General features: G+C 39.5%; 1 protein-coding gene across 12 annotated transcripts in view; it reads left to right on the top strand.

Moving 5' to 3' along the window:
- Positions 1–19,892, top strand: part of LOC138755592 (probable C-mannosyltransferase DPY19L4) — a 120,265-nt gene that overhangs the window by 32,372 nt on the left and 68,001 nt on the right. For 11 of the 12 annotated variants that reach the window (XM_069921854.1, XM_069921859.1, XM_069921858.1 and 8 more), the window contains exons 2-3: positions 2,046–2,256; positions 17,980–18,101. In XM_069921854.1, the coding sequence (XP_069777955.1) occupies positions 2,046–2,256; positions 17,980–18,101 (333 nt within the window). Of the gene's footprint in view, positions 1–2,045; positions 2,257–10,519; positions 10,668–17,979; positions 18,102–19,892 lie in introns of those variants that run through there. The other variant, XM_069921864.1, reaches the window with a different exon arrangement.

Raw genomic sequence — 19,892 nt, 5'->3', positions numbered from 1 at the left:
AGTTAAATTGGTCCCCTTGAACTTCCTAAATCAACATCATTGGCATAATTAAAGAGCAAAGTATAAATTCAAACAGGCATTTGTTGAATGTTGAAAAAATAAAATATTTGTAACTCCTGGAGAAAAGTTTAATTTCAGAATCTTCAAAAAAATACCGCAGAGGGGTCGATAAATAGGTCGGGACCTGCCAATCATTATCAGCTTGACTATGGTTACCGAACAAAGTTGATATACCAGGCATGCAATTGGGATCCCAAAGTACATTCTTTTCCTCTATTCCTTTTTCAGCTTTTTGTGCTTTTCTCTCTTGCACGTGTTAATCCTCCTGCTGGCTGGCGTATTTTTTTAATCTCTCCTCTTAGTTGCCCCATCGTTCTGTTTGTTCATTCATTTTTATTTCCATTTCTTTGCTGCATCTTTTTTCTACACTTATTTGTCCCTGCACTCGCATGATTCTATACCCAAGTTCTTCCCTTTGTTTCTGTTCACTTTCTTTTCTCTCTTGTTTCTCGTGCCAGTCACACTCCAACTGTAATGCCTGCCATCTTCAAACCCTTCCACTTGTGCAGTTCATGTTCATCTCTACATCCTTTATCTTAACTCACTCTCTCAATCCCTGCTCTGGCTGCCTCCTCTCTCTTTATCTGGGCCAGTGAATCCCCCACCCCAGCTGTCACAACTCCGCAGCTTTTCTGTTCTACTTCTAAAGGTGTAATCTGTAGAAAACTTAGACTTTTGTTATATTGATTCCCCACCTTTTCTACAACTTTTTCTAGTTCTAATTAAACATTTATTTCACAGATGTGGCTTGAACCAAATACATTATAGATTTTACTTCTATTTAGAAGTTTGAGGTTAACAATTGTTAAGCAACTATGTAGCAGGGAAAAGCTTGTAGGAGAACAGTATTGAAGGACAGTTGTGGTTACCAGCCTGAACTGATGGTTGTGCAAGATGAAATGAAGCAAATGCTGAAGCATAGAACAGAAACAGGCCATTTGGTCCAGCTAATCCATGCACCCAGACCATTATACCCATTATCCAATCTTCTCTCAAATGTCAAAATTGAACCCCCTTCCCTCCCTTCTCCTATCAGAGTGCTTCTTTGCTCTCTCCCCTGATCACTTCTTAGCTTGTTTCCCTTCTACCCTTCCGTCTGTATCCACCTGTGATCTCTCAACTGTTAGCTTGTTCTCGTTCCCCTGGCGCAGCCTGTTTTTGCTTATACCCGTTGAAGGGCCAAGGCCCAAAACATTGGCTACCCTTTATTTCCTGAGGATGCTGTGTGGCCTGCTGGTTTTTTTTTAGCACATTTGTGTGTTGCATTCAACCCCAGCATCTGCAGAATTCTTGTTTAATGCCTTTGGAAAAATATTTTTTTAAAATTTAGATACAGCATGTTAACAGGCCCTACAATCCTGCGCCATTTGAATATATTCATCTGATCAATTAACCTACTAGTCCATACATCTTTGAAACATGGGAGAAAACTTGACCTCATGGAGGAAACACACATGGACACTGGGAGTTGGGAGAACATACAAACTCCTTACTGACATCAGTGGATTCGAACTTGGGTTGTTGGCATTGCGATAGCATTGTACTAAATCTCACGCTATTATAATACAAACATTGCTTTTCAGTGTCATGGAGTATTAGGATTCTATGCTTATGTTCAGACAATCTGACTTTTTTACCTGTTGTACAAAACCATGCCAATTTTTTTTTTTAAGTAGGGTAAAATATTTTGAGAGAATGAATTACATTTTCAAAATTTACTATCTCAGAGTGGCAATTTCTGCCAATATATAATGTTTGTTTCGCTTTACAAATTCAATTGTAAATAAGCTTGTATTTCTATTGTTCTGTCTACTTGCTTTATTTTATATTCATGTGCCTGTAGAATAGTAATCACCCCACCAAAATTCCTTTTTGTGTCGATAAAAGTAAAAATTGTTTTATATTTTCTAACAGTGATTTTGCCTTGCTGTTGAGTTCAATGTAAAATATGGTCACTTTATTCATGAAATTGCCTTTACATTAAGGGTGAAATGAATGAGATGAGGAAGAGAAGAAAACAGAAATGTCTGGAAGATTGCACCATTCAGCAGGAGGCACAGCCAGAGGTATCATCAGTGGAGACATTCCAGGAGGATGATGGTGAACAGACCTGTGCAGAAGAAATCTCCTCACCAAAGGAGGGAGTAACACTTAAAGACAAAAATGATACAGGAACCAAGTATAAAAAAAGCAAACGTAAGCATTTAACTTTTTGCTTTCATTGTACCTGCGAGCTGGTTTAGAGATTTGTTGTTAAAATATTGTCACAGTAACACAATTAAATACCACATTTAATTCCTCAAAAGTATATTTCCCCCAAGGAATAAGAAGAAAAAGTAAGAAAAGAAAAAGAAAAGATTGAGTTCACCTAGGATAAACCCCACTCCCATCAAGGGACAAATAATCTGACTTATCTAGGGTCCTTGCGAACACTTGGGGGAAGAGACAGGAGCGGAAATTGTTAAAGATTTATCCTGATGTACCTTAGGTATGAATTCCATATTCTTGAAAATACATCATGTCTGTTTCTGAGGTTATAAGTGATCTTCTCCGTGGAAATTCAGTTATGCATTTCTAGCTTCCAGCAGGCTAAACCTAGATGGGAATCAGATTTCCAAGTAGCTGCTATGCATATCCTGGCCACTACTAAAGTGAGCTTAACAAATTTGAATTGATATTTTGACCACCTCATTTTAGGTCTTGCATCTTCTAAATTCCCCAATAAAAATAATTCAAATGCCTGAGGGTATCGAATTCCAGTAATTTTTTTCCAGGAGAATACCCAAATCTTCCCAGAAAGGCCTCACATTAGGGAATGACCAGGTTGAATGCAAGAAAGTACCTATTTTTGACCACATTGAAACATTGGTCTGATATTTCTGATTTGAATTAATGTAACATTTGTGGAGTAAGATATAGCTGATGCAAGAAGTTACATTGCACCAGCCTAATACCTTAATTAATCGTGTTAATCATGCTGTCCCAACATAAGTTAGACAGCAAAATGAATCAATTTCTATACCCAAATCTGGTTCCCACCTTTCTCTTGATTTATTAAGCTATTGTTTAGGGATTTCCATCTGAAGTAAGGAATACATTTTTGAAATAAATTTTTATTTTGTTCCCCTTTTGAACCAGAGTTTCTATTTCGCTACACTGCGATAAGGTTAATGGTGGAACTAATTTCTCCCTTAAATAAGATCTTAACTGAAGATAGCAGAAAAAAGATGTACTTAAAGCTCCATATTTATTCCTAATCTTTTCAAATGTCATAAATTGTCCCTGCTCATAACAATCCTCAATACACTTGACCCCTCTCTGGGACCAAGTGTCCAGGATTTTGTTATCAATCCTTAATGGAATTAACATATTTTGAGTCGGGGAGTGTTTTAGGTGAAAGGCCCCTCTTGTCCCCAATTTTATTCTATATTATAATTATATATTTTAATAAGGGGGGCTTCTTTAGGGCCAGATAATAATTTATAATTCCATTTATATATAATTTCTGCTATCCTCTCACCAACCTTATGGACCTCCAATTTACCCATGAAGTCTTGTCTCCTCCGTCAAAGAGGGAGGTGACAAACTTCAATTGGGTTGCCCAAAAATATATTTTTGAAATCCGGGAGTATTAATGCTCCCATTTCAAATTCCAAGTTAATTTATCAATAGAGACTCTTGAAGAAACTTCCTGATGCATTTATTAATGTTTTGAAAGAATCTCTGAGGTATAGGAGCAGGCAAACTTTGAAAAGAATATTGTACTCTAACCAGCATATTAATTTTAACAAAGTTATTGGGAGGGTCATCCATTTATTAAGATCATCCTTAATTTCCCGAAGCAAGGGAAAATGATTCAACATATAAATACTGCAGGTTGTTATCTACCTTGATACCTAAATATTTAATCCCATTGAGCAGCCACTTAAATTGAGAATTTCTCTTATTTTATTCATAATTCCCACCTCTAAGTGGCATAGCTTCGCTCTTGTCCCAGTTGACATTATAACCTGATATAATCCCAAAATTTCCAATTTAGACTCCAATTTTTGTAATGGTTAACTGGTTCTGTCAGATATGTCAGAACATCATCAGCAAATAAATTGATTTTATGTTCTTTTTTTAAACTTTATTTGAAAAATCATTACTAATAATACAAGTTACAGTAACAGCATCTTTGTATAAACGTATATATTAAAAAATTCAAAAGAAGAAAAAAAAATTAATAATTAAAAAAATCAAAATTAAATCCCCACCCACCCTCCCACCCCATCAGCCAGCTCTCTTAAGGAGAGCCAAAAATATATAAACAGAAACTAAAAAATATAATAGATCAAAGTACATCTAAATGCATATATTCCAAATAAGGTAACCACTTATGTCAGAAATAAAACTTCTTACACATGAGTCTCTTTAAAACTGATGACACGACAAGCTTTATTTACAAGTCTGCAGAGTTGGACTCAACTGGCTTCTCACCAGTTAAGCCCCGATACATACAGTGCATTGATTTTTATACCCTTATTGTTTGCCCTTCCCCTTCTTATTAATACTGTTTTAATTGGTTAGTATTGCAAAAGCATTCTAAGTATAACTGCATTTTTAATTATCACGTTCGTTACGTACGCTGTGAACTCTACATACACTAAATTCTGTTTCTCACCCTTCTTATCAATCTTTTGTCTCCTGCATGTCTCTCACTATGACCATGAAAAGATAGGTTTAAAAAAACATATCCAGCTGAACCTTTTGTCCTTGGCTGCTAGTAAGCTCCCTGTCCGTTCTGGCTTCCCTTTTTATGATTAATCATCACATTTTAACTTAAGTCATTTTAACCTAAATTCTCTATATAACAATCTACCCCTTTCTCTCTTTAAAATGTGTGTAATATATATAGATATGAATGGAGATTTTAACCTGGGGAAGAGAAACGTTTCATGATACATTAATCTCGTGCTGAAGTAAAATTCTAATGGGGTCTCCCAGTCCCCCTGGTTGCATAGCCTGTTGGACCATGATTTCCCGAATTTGGACAACTAACCGAACGAGCTCAAGAGAAACTTGGTCTCTCTCTAACGTCCCCTCTGGTTTTTATTGTCTCTCACGAACCGGCAAATACCCAGTAGGAAAAAGTCCCTGCAAGGCTGTATGGATTCGCATTTCGCCTGGTATTTTCACATGGTTTCCTAAACCCCTGACTTGGTTCTTATCCACTGTTTTTAAAACTAATTGCCTACCCCTGTCTAATAGCAGTATTCAGTTTTGGAATTGTACCAGTTCCACCATCACAGGACCATACCAATCAAACCCCGTTCTTAAAAGAGTTTGGGAAAGGGGGTATGGAGTATCCCCAAATGGATTATTCTGGGTATGTGGTAATAAAGCTTATACTCGTCTTCCCTCACAGTGGAGTGGAACTTGTTTCCTAGGAATAATCCGCCCAGAATTTTTCCTCCTACCCCACGATCACGGTCATAAATTAGGAGTGAAGGTTTTTGATACATTACACCGTCAGCCCCGCTCTAGCACGGTACATTCGACCCTAACAAAGGCTTTTTCTGCATCAAGTGCAACCACCATTGGATGGTTGGGTTGCTGTCGATGTGCATTGAGCAAACTAATTAATCTAAGAATATTATTTGAAGCATGTCTATTTTTAATAAAACCTGTTTGGTCTACATGTATCAATTTAGGCAAATATTTAGCAAGTCGATTTGCTTACATTTTGGCTATTATTTTTTAATCCACATTCAGTAAAGAAATAGATCTATATGAAGACACCTTTAACTGATCTCTATCCTTTCTTTGGAATTACAGTAATTAAAGCACTAGAACAAGATTCTGGTAACTCATAATGTTCAGTCACTTGTTGTAATACCTCCCCAAACACCGAAGATAAATCTTCATAGAAAACTTTATAAAATTCTTCCGAAAACCCGTCATCACCTGGTGACTTGCCATTAGGCATTTCCAACATGGCTGTCTTAATTTCCAAATTTGTAAACTGAGCTTCCAAATCTATAATATCCTCTTCTTCTAATGCTGATAACGTTAATGTAGATAAAAAAGAATTAATACATCCATTGTCCTGTCTCCCCTCAGAAGTATATAATTTTTTATAAAATGAATAAAACTGGTCATTAATTTCCTGAGGTTTATAGGTAATTATTTAATTTTTTTAACAGCATTAATAACCCATGAAGTCTGTTCCTTCTTTAACTGCCACGCAAGTACTTTATGTGCCCTCTCACCCAACTCGCAATATGTTTGCTTGAATCGATTAATGAAACATTCAAATTGATAAGTCTGTAACGTATTATATCGCAATTTCAATTTAGTTAAAGCGATTTTCTGATCTTCAGTCACTTTCTTCTGAAATTCCTTCTCCAGTTCATCAACTTGCTTCTCCAATTTAAGACTTTCAGACATGTACCCTTTCTTAACTTTAGTAGTATAACTAATTATCTGCCCTCTTAAGTAAGCTTTTAACACATCCCATAACACAAAATGACTTTTAACTGAATTAGCATTTTCAGTTAAAAAAAACAATCTGTTCCTTAACAAAAATAACAAACTCGGGTTTTTTTCAACAACAATTCAAATCTCCATCTATAGGATGAACGTATTACCTCTGATCTTTCATAAGAAAAAAACAATAAGGAATGATCTAATATAACTCTACTTTTATACTCAACCTGCAATAGCTTTCCTTGTAAATGTGCCGATATTAAAAAAAATTATTCTAGAAAATGAATCGTCAAGAAAAATGAAAAGAAAAATCTTTCTCTGTAGGATTTACCCTTCTCCAAATATCTACTAAATTTAAATCTTTCATTAAAGCCCCAATTTGTATCGCCCTCTTTGATTTCCTTATACATTTTGGGGATCTGTCCATCAAAGGATCCAAAACACAGTTGAAATCCCCCCCCAACTAAAATATTTCCATTAGCTTGACTTAATAACAAAAAAGCGTCTGAGATAAAACACTCATCATCCACATTAGGTGCATAGATATTAAGTAAAGTCCAAAATTCATTAAAGATTTTACAATCCACTTTTAAAACCCTCCCAGCATTCCCCTCCATAGTATGCAACTCAAAAGATAAATTTTTATGAATTAAAATCACTACACCCTTTGCCTTGGAGTTAAATAAAGAAAAAAATACATGACCAACCCAATCTCTTTTCAATTTCAAATGCTCTTTTTCAGTCAAATGTGTTTTTTGTAAAAAAAGCAATATCAATTTTCATTTTCTTAATACAAGCTAAAACTCGCTTTCGCTTAATTGGATTATTTAATCCCTGAACATTAAAAGTTGCAAATTTCAAACTAGACATCTTAACAAACTAACAATATAATCACTTAATACAAAAAATCACTCTCCTACTAATAAACAAAATCCACTCTCCCTCCCCTAATATTATAAAGAAAGTTTATATTAAAAGGAATATAATTAGTTTCCCCCCCAAAAAAAAACCACCCAAAGGTAGTAACGCCCTAAAAACTGGGTGTGGTAAACCCCACCAGTGGCAGGTAACTATCAAAGATTTCAGTACCATCCACCCCCCCTCCCAGCCAGAAATACAATATATATAATGATACAATTCAATATTATAAAAGTATTCAGCCCAACAACTCCATTCCCAATGACTGATTCGAGTCTTCAACATCAGTAAGACTGTGTGTCAAAACCTCCTTCTTTCCATCTTTCCGATTTTTTCCATTCTGTCCATTTCCATTGGCCCTTCTTTTAGGCGACGATGGCGAGACTCTTCCCTGACCACGTAAATCCGGTAATAAATGAGCAAAAACCAATTCATCATGATCATTCTCAAAAAATTGAGATTGATAATTGCCATAGAAGACCTTCAACACAACAGGGTATCGAAAAGCAAATTTATATCCTTTCCACCACAACACATCTTTCACTGGATTTTATGTTCTTCCTGGAACCCTTTATGTCTGGTGTTAACGGTTCAATTGCCAGGAGGAAAAGAGCTGGAGATAATGGGCAACCCTGTCTCCTAGATCTGGACAGTAGGAATGTTGATGAAATTTGAACATTAGTTATTACTTTAGCTTTAGGCTTAGAATATAGAGTTCTAACCAAATAATGTTTGTCCTAGTCCAAATTTTTACAGCACTTTAAATAAAAAGTCCTACTCTAGTCTTTCAAAGATGCTTTACTCAACTAGAGCCAGGGCTAGACTCAAGTCATCTCTTCTTCGTGCCAGATATATAATACTGAGTGGTTTACATACTTTGTCCACCAATTGCCTCCCCTCCCCAAAGCCAGTTTGATCAGTGTTTAATTTCGGCAAATAAGTTGCCAATCTATTTGCTAAGGCTTTGGCCTATAAGATGATGGTTTCAATGGATTCCTCTCTTTTTTGGGAATCACCGTAATAATTGCTGTCGAACAGGACTCTGGAAGAGTGTGGGTCACCACTGCCTGATCTAATATCTCTTTAAACAGAAGTATTAATCTTAAATTCTTTCTGGTGGAAATTCATCCTCTCCCAGGGATTTATTAATTTGCGAGGAGGCTAATGCTTCCCCTATCTCAATTTGAGTAAAGGGAGCATTTAACCCCTCCCTTTCTTCCGAATTCAAATTTAGGAGATCCAATTGTGACAGGAAACTCTTAATTTTATTCAAATCCCCCACCAATTTGGATTTATATTAATTAACAAAAAATTGCTTGAAAGCTTCATTTATATCCTCCGGTTTGTAAGAGATCCTGTCCGAGTCTATCTTAATTGCATTTATTGTTCTGGAGGCTTGTTATGTTTTCGACTGTCAGGAGAGGACCTTATGGGTTCTTTCCCCGAGTTCATAGTATTATTTTTTCAATTTTATATGTGTATATATTGTATTTTTATTAATTAACCATCTATGTTTATCCTAAGAGCCCACTTGTTGAAGGTCCTTTTCCAAAACTGTAATCTCCTTTTCCCATTCTTCCACTTCCCTGTATACTCTTTTTTAATCCTAGAGGCTTAGCTATTTATTTGATCTCTCAATTATGCTTTTATTGTGTCCCATAGAAGAAATTTATTCACAGTGGAATTACAGTTAATCTTACCATAGTTATTTTGGTTTGAATAAAGCTATAAAAATCTGGTCTTTTTAACAATAATGTATTAAGGCGCCATCTATAGGCTGTCTCCTTATCTAGCATATTATTTGTCAATATAAAGGTGAGTGGTCTGATAAGAGTCTCGCCTTTTATTCAATATCCATTATCCTACCCTGTAAATGGGCTGAAACCAAAAATAAATGTATCCTCAAGTTGGAGTCAGGTTGTCTTGAATAGAAGGAATAGTCCCTCTCTCTTGATGAAGCCTTCTTCAGATATCTATTAGGTTCAGCTCCTCCATTAACCCCAAAGAGCTTCAGCTGCATTTGTAAGAAGCTGGTTTCCAGTTCATTGCGAAGGCCCAGCACAGTGCAGAACCAAATTGAACTGGTGGTAAGCTCCAATCCAGTATTGAATGTGGAAAACAGAGCATTACAGTACTGGCCCTTCAGCCTGCGATATTGTGCCAACTGATGTAAACCACCACAACGATTTTTATCCTTCTCTATCACCAGTGCTTTGGCATTTGGTAGGAACTTGAACACAGGCTCATTGATTTACCAATGATGTTATTTAAATTTAATGATTGTGAATGTCTTTAGTGTCCACAAACATTCAAAACACTCAAAAATTACTTTTAAGAGAAATAAAAACAGATGGGGAACAAAAGTTGGAGACCATGAGCAGATGGATGGGATTCGTTAGATTGGCATCATGATTGGTGGAAACTGTTGGGTTCATTGATCTGTTCCACAGCCCTAGGTGCTGTGCTGTAAAACATGGTCTTTGATCTAAAATTATCATTAAACTTATTTTTTTTAAAAACCTAAAAAATACCTGTTACAGATTTTTGTAGACGGCCTTCTAAAACAGTCATTTGAAGCTGAAGATAACATGCTTTTACTATGATTTCTTTGACTTTGTATCCGACGTTCATTGTGGAACTTGTGTGACAGTAAAAACACAACACTCAGCAGGTCAAACAGTGTCCTTTATATGGCAAAGATAAAAATACATAATCAATGCTACAGACTTGAGCTAAAATGTCAGCAGGCATCTCTGTGGTGGTACACCACCGGCCTACTGCAGGGGGCACCCTCTGTACCTGCAGGAGTGTAAGGGGACAGGACAACACCTGGCCGGCTGTCAATCAGTTGGCCTGAATGGATCAAGCCCCATCCGGTTGGGTTTCAATCACTCTCCGGGATATAAGCCTGCGCCGGCCTCCCGAGGCCTCACTCAGAGTTGCTGCAGCCACAGCCAACCTGGCTCTGTGAAAGTCTTTGTGGATTAAAGGCTGTTGTACAGTCTTTTATGTTGTGTGTGTCTGATTCTGTCTAACAGCACATCACAATTTAATCCACAAAATTTTCCCACAGCGGATATGGAAAAACTCCTGTGTGCAGGGAGCCTCGAGGTCAACCCACGCCACCCGGAAGCCCAGAAACGCTTCGAGATCTGGCAGCACGTGGTCGAGGCAATCATCGAGGCACACGAGGGCGACATCCTGGACTCCGATCAGAAGAGGTTGGTCCTAATCCGGTCAAAGCTGGGTCCCCTTGTCTTCCAGGTAACCAAAGGCTGCTCCACGTACAAGAGCACAATGGATACTCTCTAGAACTTGTACAAGCTCCCCATGAATGCGGTCTGTGCAAGGTACCTCCTCAACAACCAAGCTCAGCAACTCAGGGAGACGGCTGAGTCTTATCTGGGATGCTTGCGGGAGTTGGCCCAACCATGTCTGGCTGAACCTGGGGTAGGTGTAGAGGAGGTCGAGAAGCTGATCCGGGAGGGCTTCGTCCGAGGGCTGTGCTCGAGGGCCATTCGGCAGAAGCTGCTGGAAGAGAACATCTGTGCCCTAACCAGGACTGTGGAAGTGGTTCAAACACTGGAAGCAGCAGCCCTGCACGTCAAAGCCTCTGATTCCAGGTTCCTCCAGGCTCCCTCATGGCCCTCTGACACTGCAGCTGCAGTCCCAGCCTGAACTGGGGAGGAGAACATCACTGTGGCAGGCCCCCGGTGCCCCAGTAAGTTCTGTGGGTCCTTGTGTGGGTCAGATTGATGATCGTCCCAAAACTGCCCAGCTAGGAACCAGTATTGTTCCCAAGCGGCAAGAAAGGCCACTTTGCAAAAGTGTTCCTCTCTAAACCTGCCGGCAGCTCAGTGGCCCTCTATGACCACCCCAGCTCCCCCTGCAGACCCCCCCCCCCCACGTGCCAGGCAGCGACATTGTCCCCACAACAATTTCCCCCTTCCCCGACTTTGACCGCGCAACATCTGGCCCCGCCAGCGACTGTCACAGCATTTGCTCCGAGCATCTGCACCAGCCTACGCCCTCGCTGGCGTCGCTCACTGAGAACTACAGCGACGTCACTTCCGGCTCACGGTGTGATGTCATTTCCAGCTGACGCAACAACATCACTGGCGCCGGCCGTGATGACGTCACTTTCCCTGGTGCAGCAGACACAGCTGGGAAAGGAGGCCAGCCACGCAGCGACCCCCCACGTGCCGACGCCATCTTTGGCCAGGCAGCGCCCAACATGGAGTGCCACCGGCGACGTTGAGAACGACATGGTCAACACGGGCGATGACCAGCACGCTTCCCATGCCTCCAGGTGCCATCAGCTGCCGCACGCCACACCCATCGACCGACGGCAACATGGTCAACACGGGCGATGACCAGGCTGCCCTACTGACACTCTTCACCCCTCCGGAGGCCATCGACTAACGCACACTTAACCTCACGACGATGTCGATGTGGTCAACACTGGCAATGACCAGGCCACTCTATCGACGTTCCCCATCCCTCCAGATAGCGACGACTCTGACTATGAGGCGGTCCTGGCCGCCACCACGCTGACCAGGGTCATCCCCCACGATCTCGGGTGCTCGATGATGGACGTGCGAGTAAACGTGCAGGTAACAAAGTGCCTGTTGGACATTGGCAGCACCGAGAGCTTCATTCACCTGAGCGTGCCCACTCCCTAAGGTTAAAGGTGTACCCCACCACCTGGTCAATTGCACTTACCGCCAAGGATGTCTGTTGGTACTCTCAACACCTGGCCGGCTACCAATCAGTCAGCCTGAATGGATCAAGCCCCACCCGGTCGGGTGTCAATCACCCTCTGGGATATAAGCCTGAGTCGGCCTCCCGAGGCCTCACTCAGAGTTGCTGCAGCCACAGCCAGCCTGGCTCTGTGGAAGTCTTTGTGGATTAAAGGCTGTTGTACAGTCTTTACCTTGTGTGATTCTGTCTAACAGCGCCCCACAAACCCAAGGTATGGAAAAATGTCAGAAGGCATCCCAAGGTATGGAAAAACGTCAGAAGGCATCCCAAGGTATGGAAAAATGTTGGCAGGCGTCTTGGTATGGAAAAATGTCAGCAGGCAGGCTCAAGCCAGAAACTCCATTTTTATCTTTTCTGTATAAAGGACACTGTTTGACCTGCTGAGTTTCTCCAGCATTATGTTTTTACTTCAACCACGGTGTCTGCAGACTTTCTTGTTTTACCTCTTGTTCTGTGACACATGGGTTAGATGAAATGACCAGATTATTGCTCTTTTTCATCTGGTTGTTTAGCCAGACCGAGAGTGCAAGGTGTGCAATGTAGTTATTATATCACTTTGAGTTGCTTTTTGATAAGAATGATGATACATTTATTGTACAATGTACAAATGCACCAATATACTTTCTTGCTGCAGCTGAACAGAAACTTCATAAAGAAAAAAAAATGACAAAATTATACCTTAAAATACAAAAGGTAGATAATAAATATTTACAAATACAATAGTGCAAGAAAAAAGTGATGTTGCAATCATGGATAAAGACAAACTTTCCTTATTCTAATATATCCCAGTTTCAAAGTATCATCTTCCAAAGTGAGCTGCGATATCCCAAATTTAGATCTCTTTAATCCAATAAATAAAACTCTGGCTGTTACTTTGTGTAGTGTTAATTTGTTGATGGGACAGATAAACATTTTGCATAGCTTCACCACAAGACTTTTATAACAGTGAATAACAAAGCATTTACTGTATAAAGATAGTCCTTTAGACTCTGACAACTAAAAGTTGTCATAACCAAAGTGTTAACTAAAGACTGCTATAAAACACAAAGATATAAAGAGATACAAAAGGTATATAAAGAAACAAAATTTAAAGAAAAAATTCTCATGCTTATGCTTCTTTCACATCTTGTAGAATGGAGAGCAAGCAATTAGGCTCGGCGGATATTACAACATAGTCACTATGGTAACACTACAAACAATGGTTCTCTTAAAGAAACAGACACAAAATTAAGAATCAAAAACACAAGGTTTTAACCTTTACAGTCCTTTGTGTGGAGTTTTGGGCAGTCCATCATTAGGTAACAAGGGAGGTTCAAGAGCCTGATAGTTGTTGGGGAAAAAAAACTATTTTCAAACTTATTGGTGCTTCTGTACCTTCTGCCCAAAGATAGCAGTGAGAGGAGGTTGAGACCAGGATGATGGGAGTTCTTTATGTTGTTAGATTCCTTCTTAAGTCAGCACTTCACATAGATGCATTCAACGGATGAGAGGTTAGAGCCTGTGATGGATTTAGCTACGTTTGCTACCTTCTGCAGGCTTCTGTGTTCCTGGGCACTTGAATTACATACAAAACCAGGCTGTGATACCACTGCTCCAGATGCTTTCCACATAAACAATGGGTCTATAGAAGTTTAGAAATGTATTTGACAAATGTGCGAAATCTCCTCAAACTTCTTAGAAATTATAGGGATTGCTGTGCCTTCTTCAATGTTGCCTCAATGTGCCGTGTCCAGAAGAAATCTTCAGAAATATAGAGTCCTGGAATTTGAAGATATTAACCCTCCTTACCTCTGTCCCATCAATGTGGACAGGCCTCCCCTTCCTCAAATCAACAGTTAAGCTCCTTTGGTCTTGGTGAAGTTAAGAGCAATATTGTTGTTCTGGCACCACACAATCAGCTTCTCGATCTCTCTCCTCAACTCCCATGTGTTTGGGAGGGATTTTTCTTTCAAGTTGAGTGAGGACATATTTTTAATCAATTTTCTTGTCCTGGAGAACAGTGCACTTTCTTCATGCATCTGATATCAAATTTGTGGAAAATGTAACCTGCCTATTGGTTACCTGATGGTGGTGATGTTGGCCTGGGTAGAATGCTGAAATTAATTTGCAGAGGATTTACCAGGTTTTGCAGGAACGTTGATTGTACTTCTCTGGAACCTTGAGGCGCTTGCTGTAGGTTGTCTGTATCTTGGTAGGCTATGAAGGATGAGAGGGATCTTAATTTACATGTGCATAGATCTTTAAAGATGACAACACAGGTGGATATGATGAAAAAAGCAAATGCAATGTTAGCCTTCCTAACCCGTGACATAGAATATAAGACCATGAAAATCATGGCACTGGCACAAGGCACCAGAATAGGAGAACCCTTCCCCTCTCTGCCATGAAGGAGAAGCCTATGAAAAGACTCTACAGGGTAGGAGGCCACAGCAGTGGACCAGCTTCGGGCTCGATGACTGTAGAACTCGCACCAGGCAGTGTGATTCTGGAGACTGGTTTATGGGAACCAGGTATCAGGACTGGGGTTCATGAGGATGCCAATGGCAAGCAAGGCTACTTAAGGGCCTTGGGGCCTCACATTTTCTCCATTGTATTGGGATTCAGAACCAAGGACTGGGAAGGGTTCTTTGTATGCCTGGAACTTGGGTTCATTGCTACAAGGGACAAGAAGCCATTGGGCTGGAGAGGTTACAGGAGGCAGTGGCATTAGAGAAGATGGCACGATCCATGGTCACTTTGCTTGTAAAGGGACTCTGTCTGTTTCGATAGCAGCAGCGGACTAGCACACCTCTGTGTGCCTTTACGTGCAAACAAAAGTAAGCATATTTTGTATATTTATATACATGACAATAATGGAACCTTGAACATTATAAACTTAGCTTAGTCTGCATCCAGAGTTTTGTGGGTAGCTCTGGTGACCATTGTATAGGAAGGATGTAATTGCAATAGAGAAGATGTAGAGCAAATTTACCAGTATCATAAGGCAGACAAAGAGTTGTCATTAGTATTGCCTGGCACCCCTCACAGTAAGAGAGAAAGAGTAGCAAATGAGAGTCTCATCAGAGACACTGAGTGTCTGTGGATTCACCTCCAGAACTCCTACAGCCTCTCTTTATGAATGGTTTTACCTCTCCCCACTCCAAGGCGTCAGGCCCTGACGGCGTACCTGGCAGGGTACTAAAAATCTGCACCAATTAACCAGCTGGAGTGTTCTTGGGCATTCTCAACCTCTCTTTGTGGCAGTTAGTGGTTCCCATCAGCTTCAAAAGGGCTGATACCCAAGAAGGTAGCATAGGCTGCCTCAATGACTACCGCCCAGTAGCACTAACTTCTACTGCGATGAAATGCTTTGAGAGGCTGGTCATGACCATAATTAACACGTAAATAAGTTAAGATCTGGACCCACTGCAATTCACCTATCGTCATAATCACTCCACAGCAGATGCAATATTGCTAGCTCTCCACTCAGCTCTGGATCACCACGAAGACAGAAACTCATACATACGGCTGCTCTTCAGAGACTACAGCTCAGCCTTTAATACCATTATTCCCTCAGTGCTGGTGAAGAAGCTACAAATTCTAAGCCTCTTTACCCCCCTCTGCAACTGGATCCTTGACTTTCTCATTGGAAGGCCACAGTCAGTACGAATTGGAAACAACGTTTCCTCCTCACTGATCATCAACATAGGTGCACCCCAAGGATGTGTGCTTCGCTCACGACTCTACTCATTATACACCTATAACTGTGTGGCAAGGCACAATTCCAATGCCATCTACAAGTTTACCGATGACACCACAGTTGTTGGCAGAATCACAACCAGCAATGAGGAAGCGTACAGGAGGGAGATGGATCAGCTCGTTGAGTGGTGTCCCGACAGCAACCTTGCACTCAACGTTATAAAAACCAAGGAGATAATTGTTGACTTCAGGAGGGAGTCACGGGAACACGACCAAATCCTCCTCAAGGGCTCAGTAGTGGAGGATTTGTCCTGGTGCCTCCATGTTGATGCAATAACAAAGAAGGCTCGCCAGCAGCTATACTTTGTGAGATGTCTGAGGCCGTTCAGTATGTCAGCAAAGACTTGTAAACTTCTGCAGGTATACTATGGAGAGCATCACTGCCAGGACAAGAACAAGAATAAACTCCAGAGGGTTGTTAACTTGGCCTACAACATCACAGACTTCATTCCATCAAGGAAATCTACGTGAGGCAGTGTCTTAAAAAAGCAGCCTCTATCCTCAAAGACCCCCACCACCCAGGCCATGCCCTCTTCAATTTGCTGCCGTCGGGGAAAAGGTACAGGAGCCTAAAGACGAGCATTCAGTGGCTCAAGGACAGCTTCTTCCCCACTGCCATCTGATTCCTGAATGAACCAAAGACACTGTCTTACTTTTTGTCAACTATTATTGGGATTATTTTTATAGTCATGTTGTAAGATGGTAATAATATGAATGTTTGCTCTATGATGCTGCAGCAAACACTGAATTTCATGACTTGTTCATGACATTAAGTCCTAAATCTGATTCTAATTCCCCTTTGATCATTGTTATCATTGACATTTTCCTCTTCCCCTCTTAGTACAGGATTCAGTCACCACTGGAAATCAATTTCAGTTCTGTATTACGGGGGGAAATTGTGCGCGTTCTGTTTTAAGTATTTAATTATAAGGATTATTTTAATAATGGCATTGCTTCACCAGGTGCTCCAACGTCAGAGCTACCACTGGTGTGGATCTGGAAGGAGTGGGGATTAGATTCACAGTCTTTCAGTGCCCTTCCATAGGGTCCGACTGCCCAGCCATCCTACCTGATGGCCCTGTACATTTAAATTATCTTTAGAATGGCGCTAGTACCTTTTTTTTAAACCTTTGAAGACAATGTTGGTCCATGACCAAAATGGCGACATGCAGACCATGAGGGTTGCGGGCTCTGAGGGTCAGTGCAGGACACCACAGCTGGAGACCTTATGTTAGGAAACCAGCAGCGGACCAGTACAGAGATCGGCATCAGAAAGTCTCACACCAGGCCATGGGCTGCTAACGACTGGCTCTAGGGAACCAAGTGTCAGGCCTGGGATAAGTGAGAGTGCTCATGACAAACAGGACTCCAAAGGGGCTCAGGCATTGATTGACAGCTTCTTAATTTCATCAAGTGTTCAAAACTAGGGGCTGAGGACTTGGATGCCTGAAGCTTGGCTTCCCCGGAAGAGGTAATATGCAACAATGGAAGTCACAGGCGCACAGGGGACAGTGGCATTGGAGGAAGCGGTGGGACTCTCTTTCTCTGAAGGGACTCTCATTTGCTTCTCTTTCCTGTTCTTAGAGTGGTGCTGGACTATTGGTGCCTCTTTGTGTGCTTTTACAGGGCAAACAAAGGAAAACTCTGTTTTGTGTACATGATAGTAAAGGAACCTTGAAACTTGAATTTCACTTGCATGTTACATACATTGGGGGTAAAAATCTAAAATGCAGTGAGCTAAACTCCTTGAGTGCTTATCTCTTGGGACTGAACTACAGAAAGACAGGCTATGATCCTAGAATTAAATATTTGCTGCATCAGATGTTTGTAACATTGAATTATAATTTATGGTGAACTTGCAAAGCAGAACAAAAGTTCTTTTATCCTGGAAGGATAAAAGCAGGTTGGTGCAATTGTTAAATAATTTGCATTAAATGTTAATACAAAAGCATGCATGTTTCTAGTGCGTGATGTATTTGTGTAATTTATGTTGTGTGAGAGAAATAACACTTTTAAAATATATGTATTTTGCAGCTGCCTTTCATCAGTGGGCAAAGGTTTTCTTTGGCAGCTGGGCAGCAATTGCAAGTGGAATGTTGTATGCTGTGTATCTTTCTACATTTCATGAAAGAAAATTCTGGTTTTCTAGCAGACAGGTGAGATTTTAAGTAAGTTTTAATGCCTTCCCAAAATGTTATTTTTTAATAATGTCAAAGTTCATTTTTTCCTTTCCCTGCTCCTTTCCTGAAAAAGATGACCTATACTAATGAGCACTTGTCATTCCCTTGCCTAGTGCCAGTTCTTTGTATATAGAGGTGGTGGGGAGAGTCATGGATTGTTAATGATCTTATGAGAAAAAGTTGCAAATGCTAATATAAAAGCATTTTATTCTGATCTGATAAATGGTAAACTCTGTTTTAAGCCTCCAAAAGAGACTGTATGTGTTTATATTTCCTGTGGGGACAATTTGTTGTGGTCTTGCTCGAATTAATGTAGATTTCCCTTACTGTCATTTTTTTTTTAAACTTTATTTATTCGTTCAAAAAACAAATAATATATGACATATACAGCAATTAAACATGAACATGAACATTTTTTTATACCCCCTTCAGCCAACTCTCCTAAGGAGAGCCATAAAAAAAGAAAGAATATTTTTAAAAAGTTAAATATACATAATAAAATCTAATCAATATAAATTCAAATGTAAATATTCCGAGTACACCAATACATCATCAGCCAATAAATTAATTTTATACTCCTCATCTAAAACTTTCATACCTTGTATCTGTGTATTTTGTCTTATCAACTGTGCTAAAGGTTCAGTCACTAACGCAAATTACTAACTATATAGAGCCCTAATCCAACCAATAAAAGAAGGACCAAACTTAAATTTCTCCAAAACTTTAAAATGCTTTTTCTGCATCTAAGGATATAACCATCGGATGATCTAAAGATTGTCCAAATCTATTAATCAAACTAATCATGCGCAAAATGTTATCTGAAGCATATCTATTCTTTATAAAACCTGTTTGATCAATATGAATCAACTTTGGTAAAAATTTAGCCAATCTATTCGCTAATATTTTAGCTATTATTTTATAATCTACATTTAACAACGTAATTGGTCCATATGAAGATACTTTCAAAGGATCTCTATCTTTTTTTTGGAATTACTGTAATTAAAGCACTAGAACAAGACTCAGGTAAATCATAATGTTCTCCAACTTGACGTAATACATCCCCAAACACTGTAGATAAGTCATCATAAAAAATTTTTATAAAATTCAACCGAAAATCCATCTTCACCAAGCAATTTACCGTTCGGCATTTCCAGCATAGCCATTTTAATTTCCGAATCAGTAAATGGTTCTTCTAACTCCTGTATATCTCCATCCTCTAATATCGGTAAATTCAACTGTGATTTTTAAAAAAATCAATCGATCCAGTTTCCTGTTTTCCTTCAGATGTATATAACTTTATATAAAATTGATAAAATTCATCATTAATCTCACAAGGTTTATAAGTAATAAGAAAATTCTGTCTAACAGCATTAATAGTCCTCGATATCTGTTCTTTCTTTAATTGCCACGCCAAAACCTTATGTGCTTTCTCTCCCCATTCATAATACCTTTGCTTAGTCCTATTAATCACACATTCAAATTGATAAGAATGCAAAGTATTATATTTCAATTTCAGCCAAGATAATTCTATTTTCTGATCTTCAGTTGCGTCTTTCTGAAATTCCTTTTCTAACTCATCGATCTGTTTCTCTAATTCAAAACTCTGATTTAATCGATTCTTTTTTTATTTTAGAAGTATAACTAATTATTTGTCCTCTCAAATAGGCTTTCATAGCATCCCATAACACAAACTTACTTTGAACAGAATTAGAATTTTCTTTCAAAAAAAATTAATTTGTTTTTTCAAAAAATCAATAAATTCCATAT

Source organism: Narcine bancroftii, chromosome 2 (genome assembly GCF_036971445.1).
Source record: "Narcine bancroftii isolate sNarBan1 chromosome 2, sNarBan1.hap1, whole genome shotgun sequence".
NCBI lineage: Eukaryota > Metazoa > Chordata > Chondrichthyes > Torpediniformes > Narcinidae > Narcine > Narcine bancroftii.
Note: the sequence above shows the minus strand (reverse complement) of the source record. Positions and strands in the feature narration are given on the sequence as shown.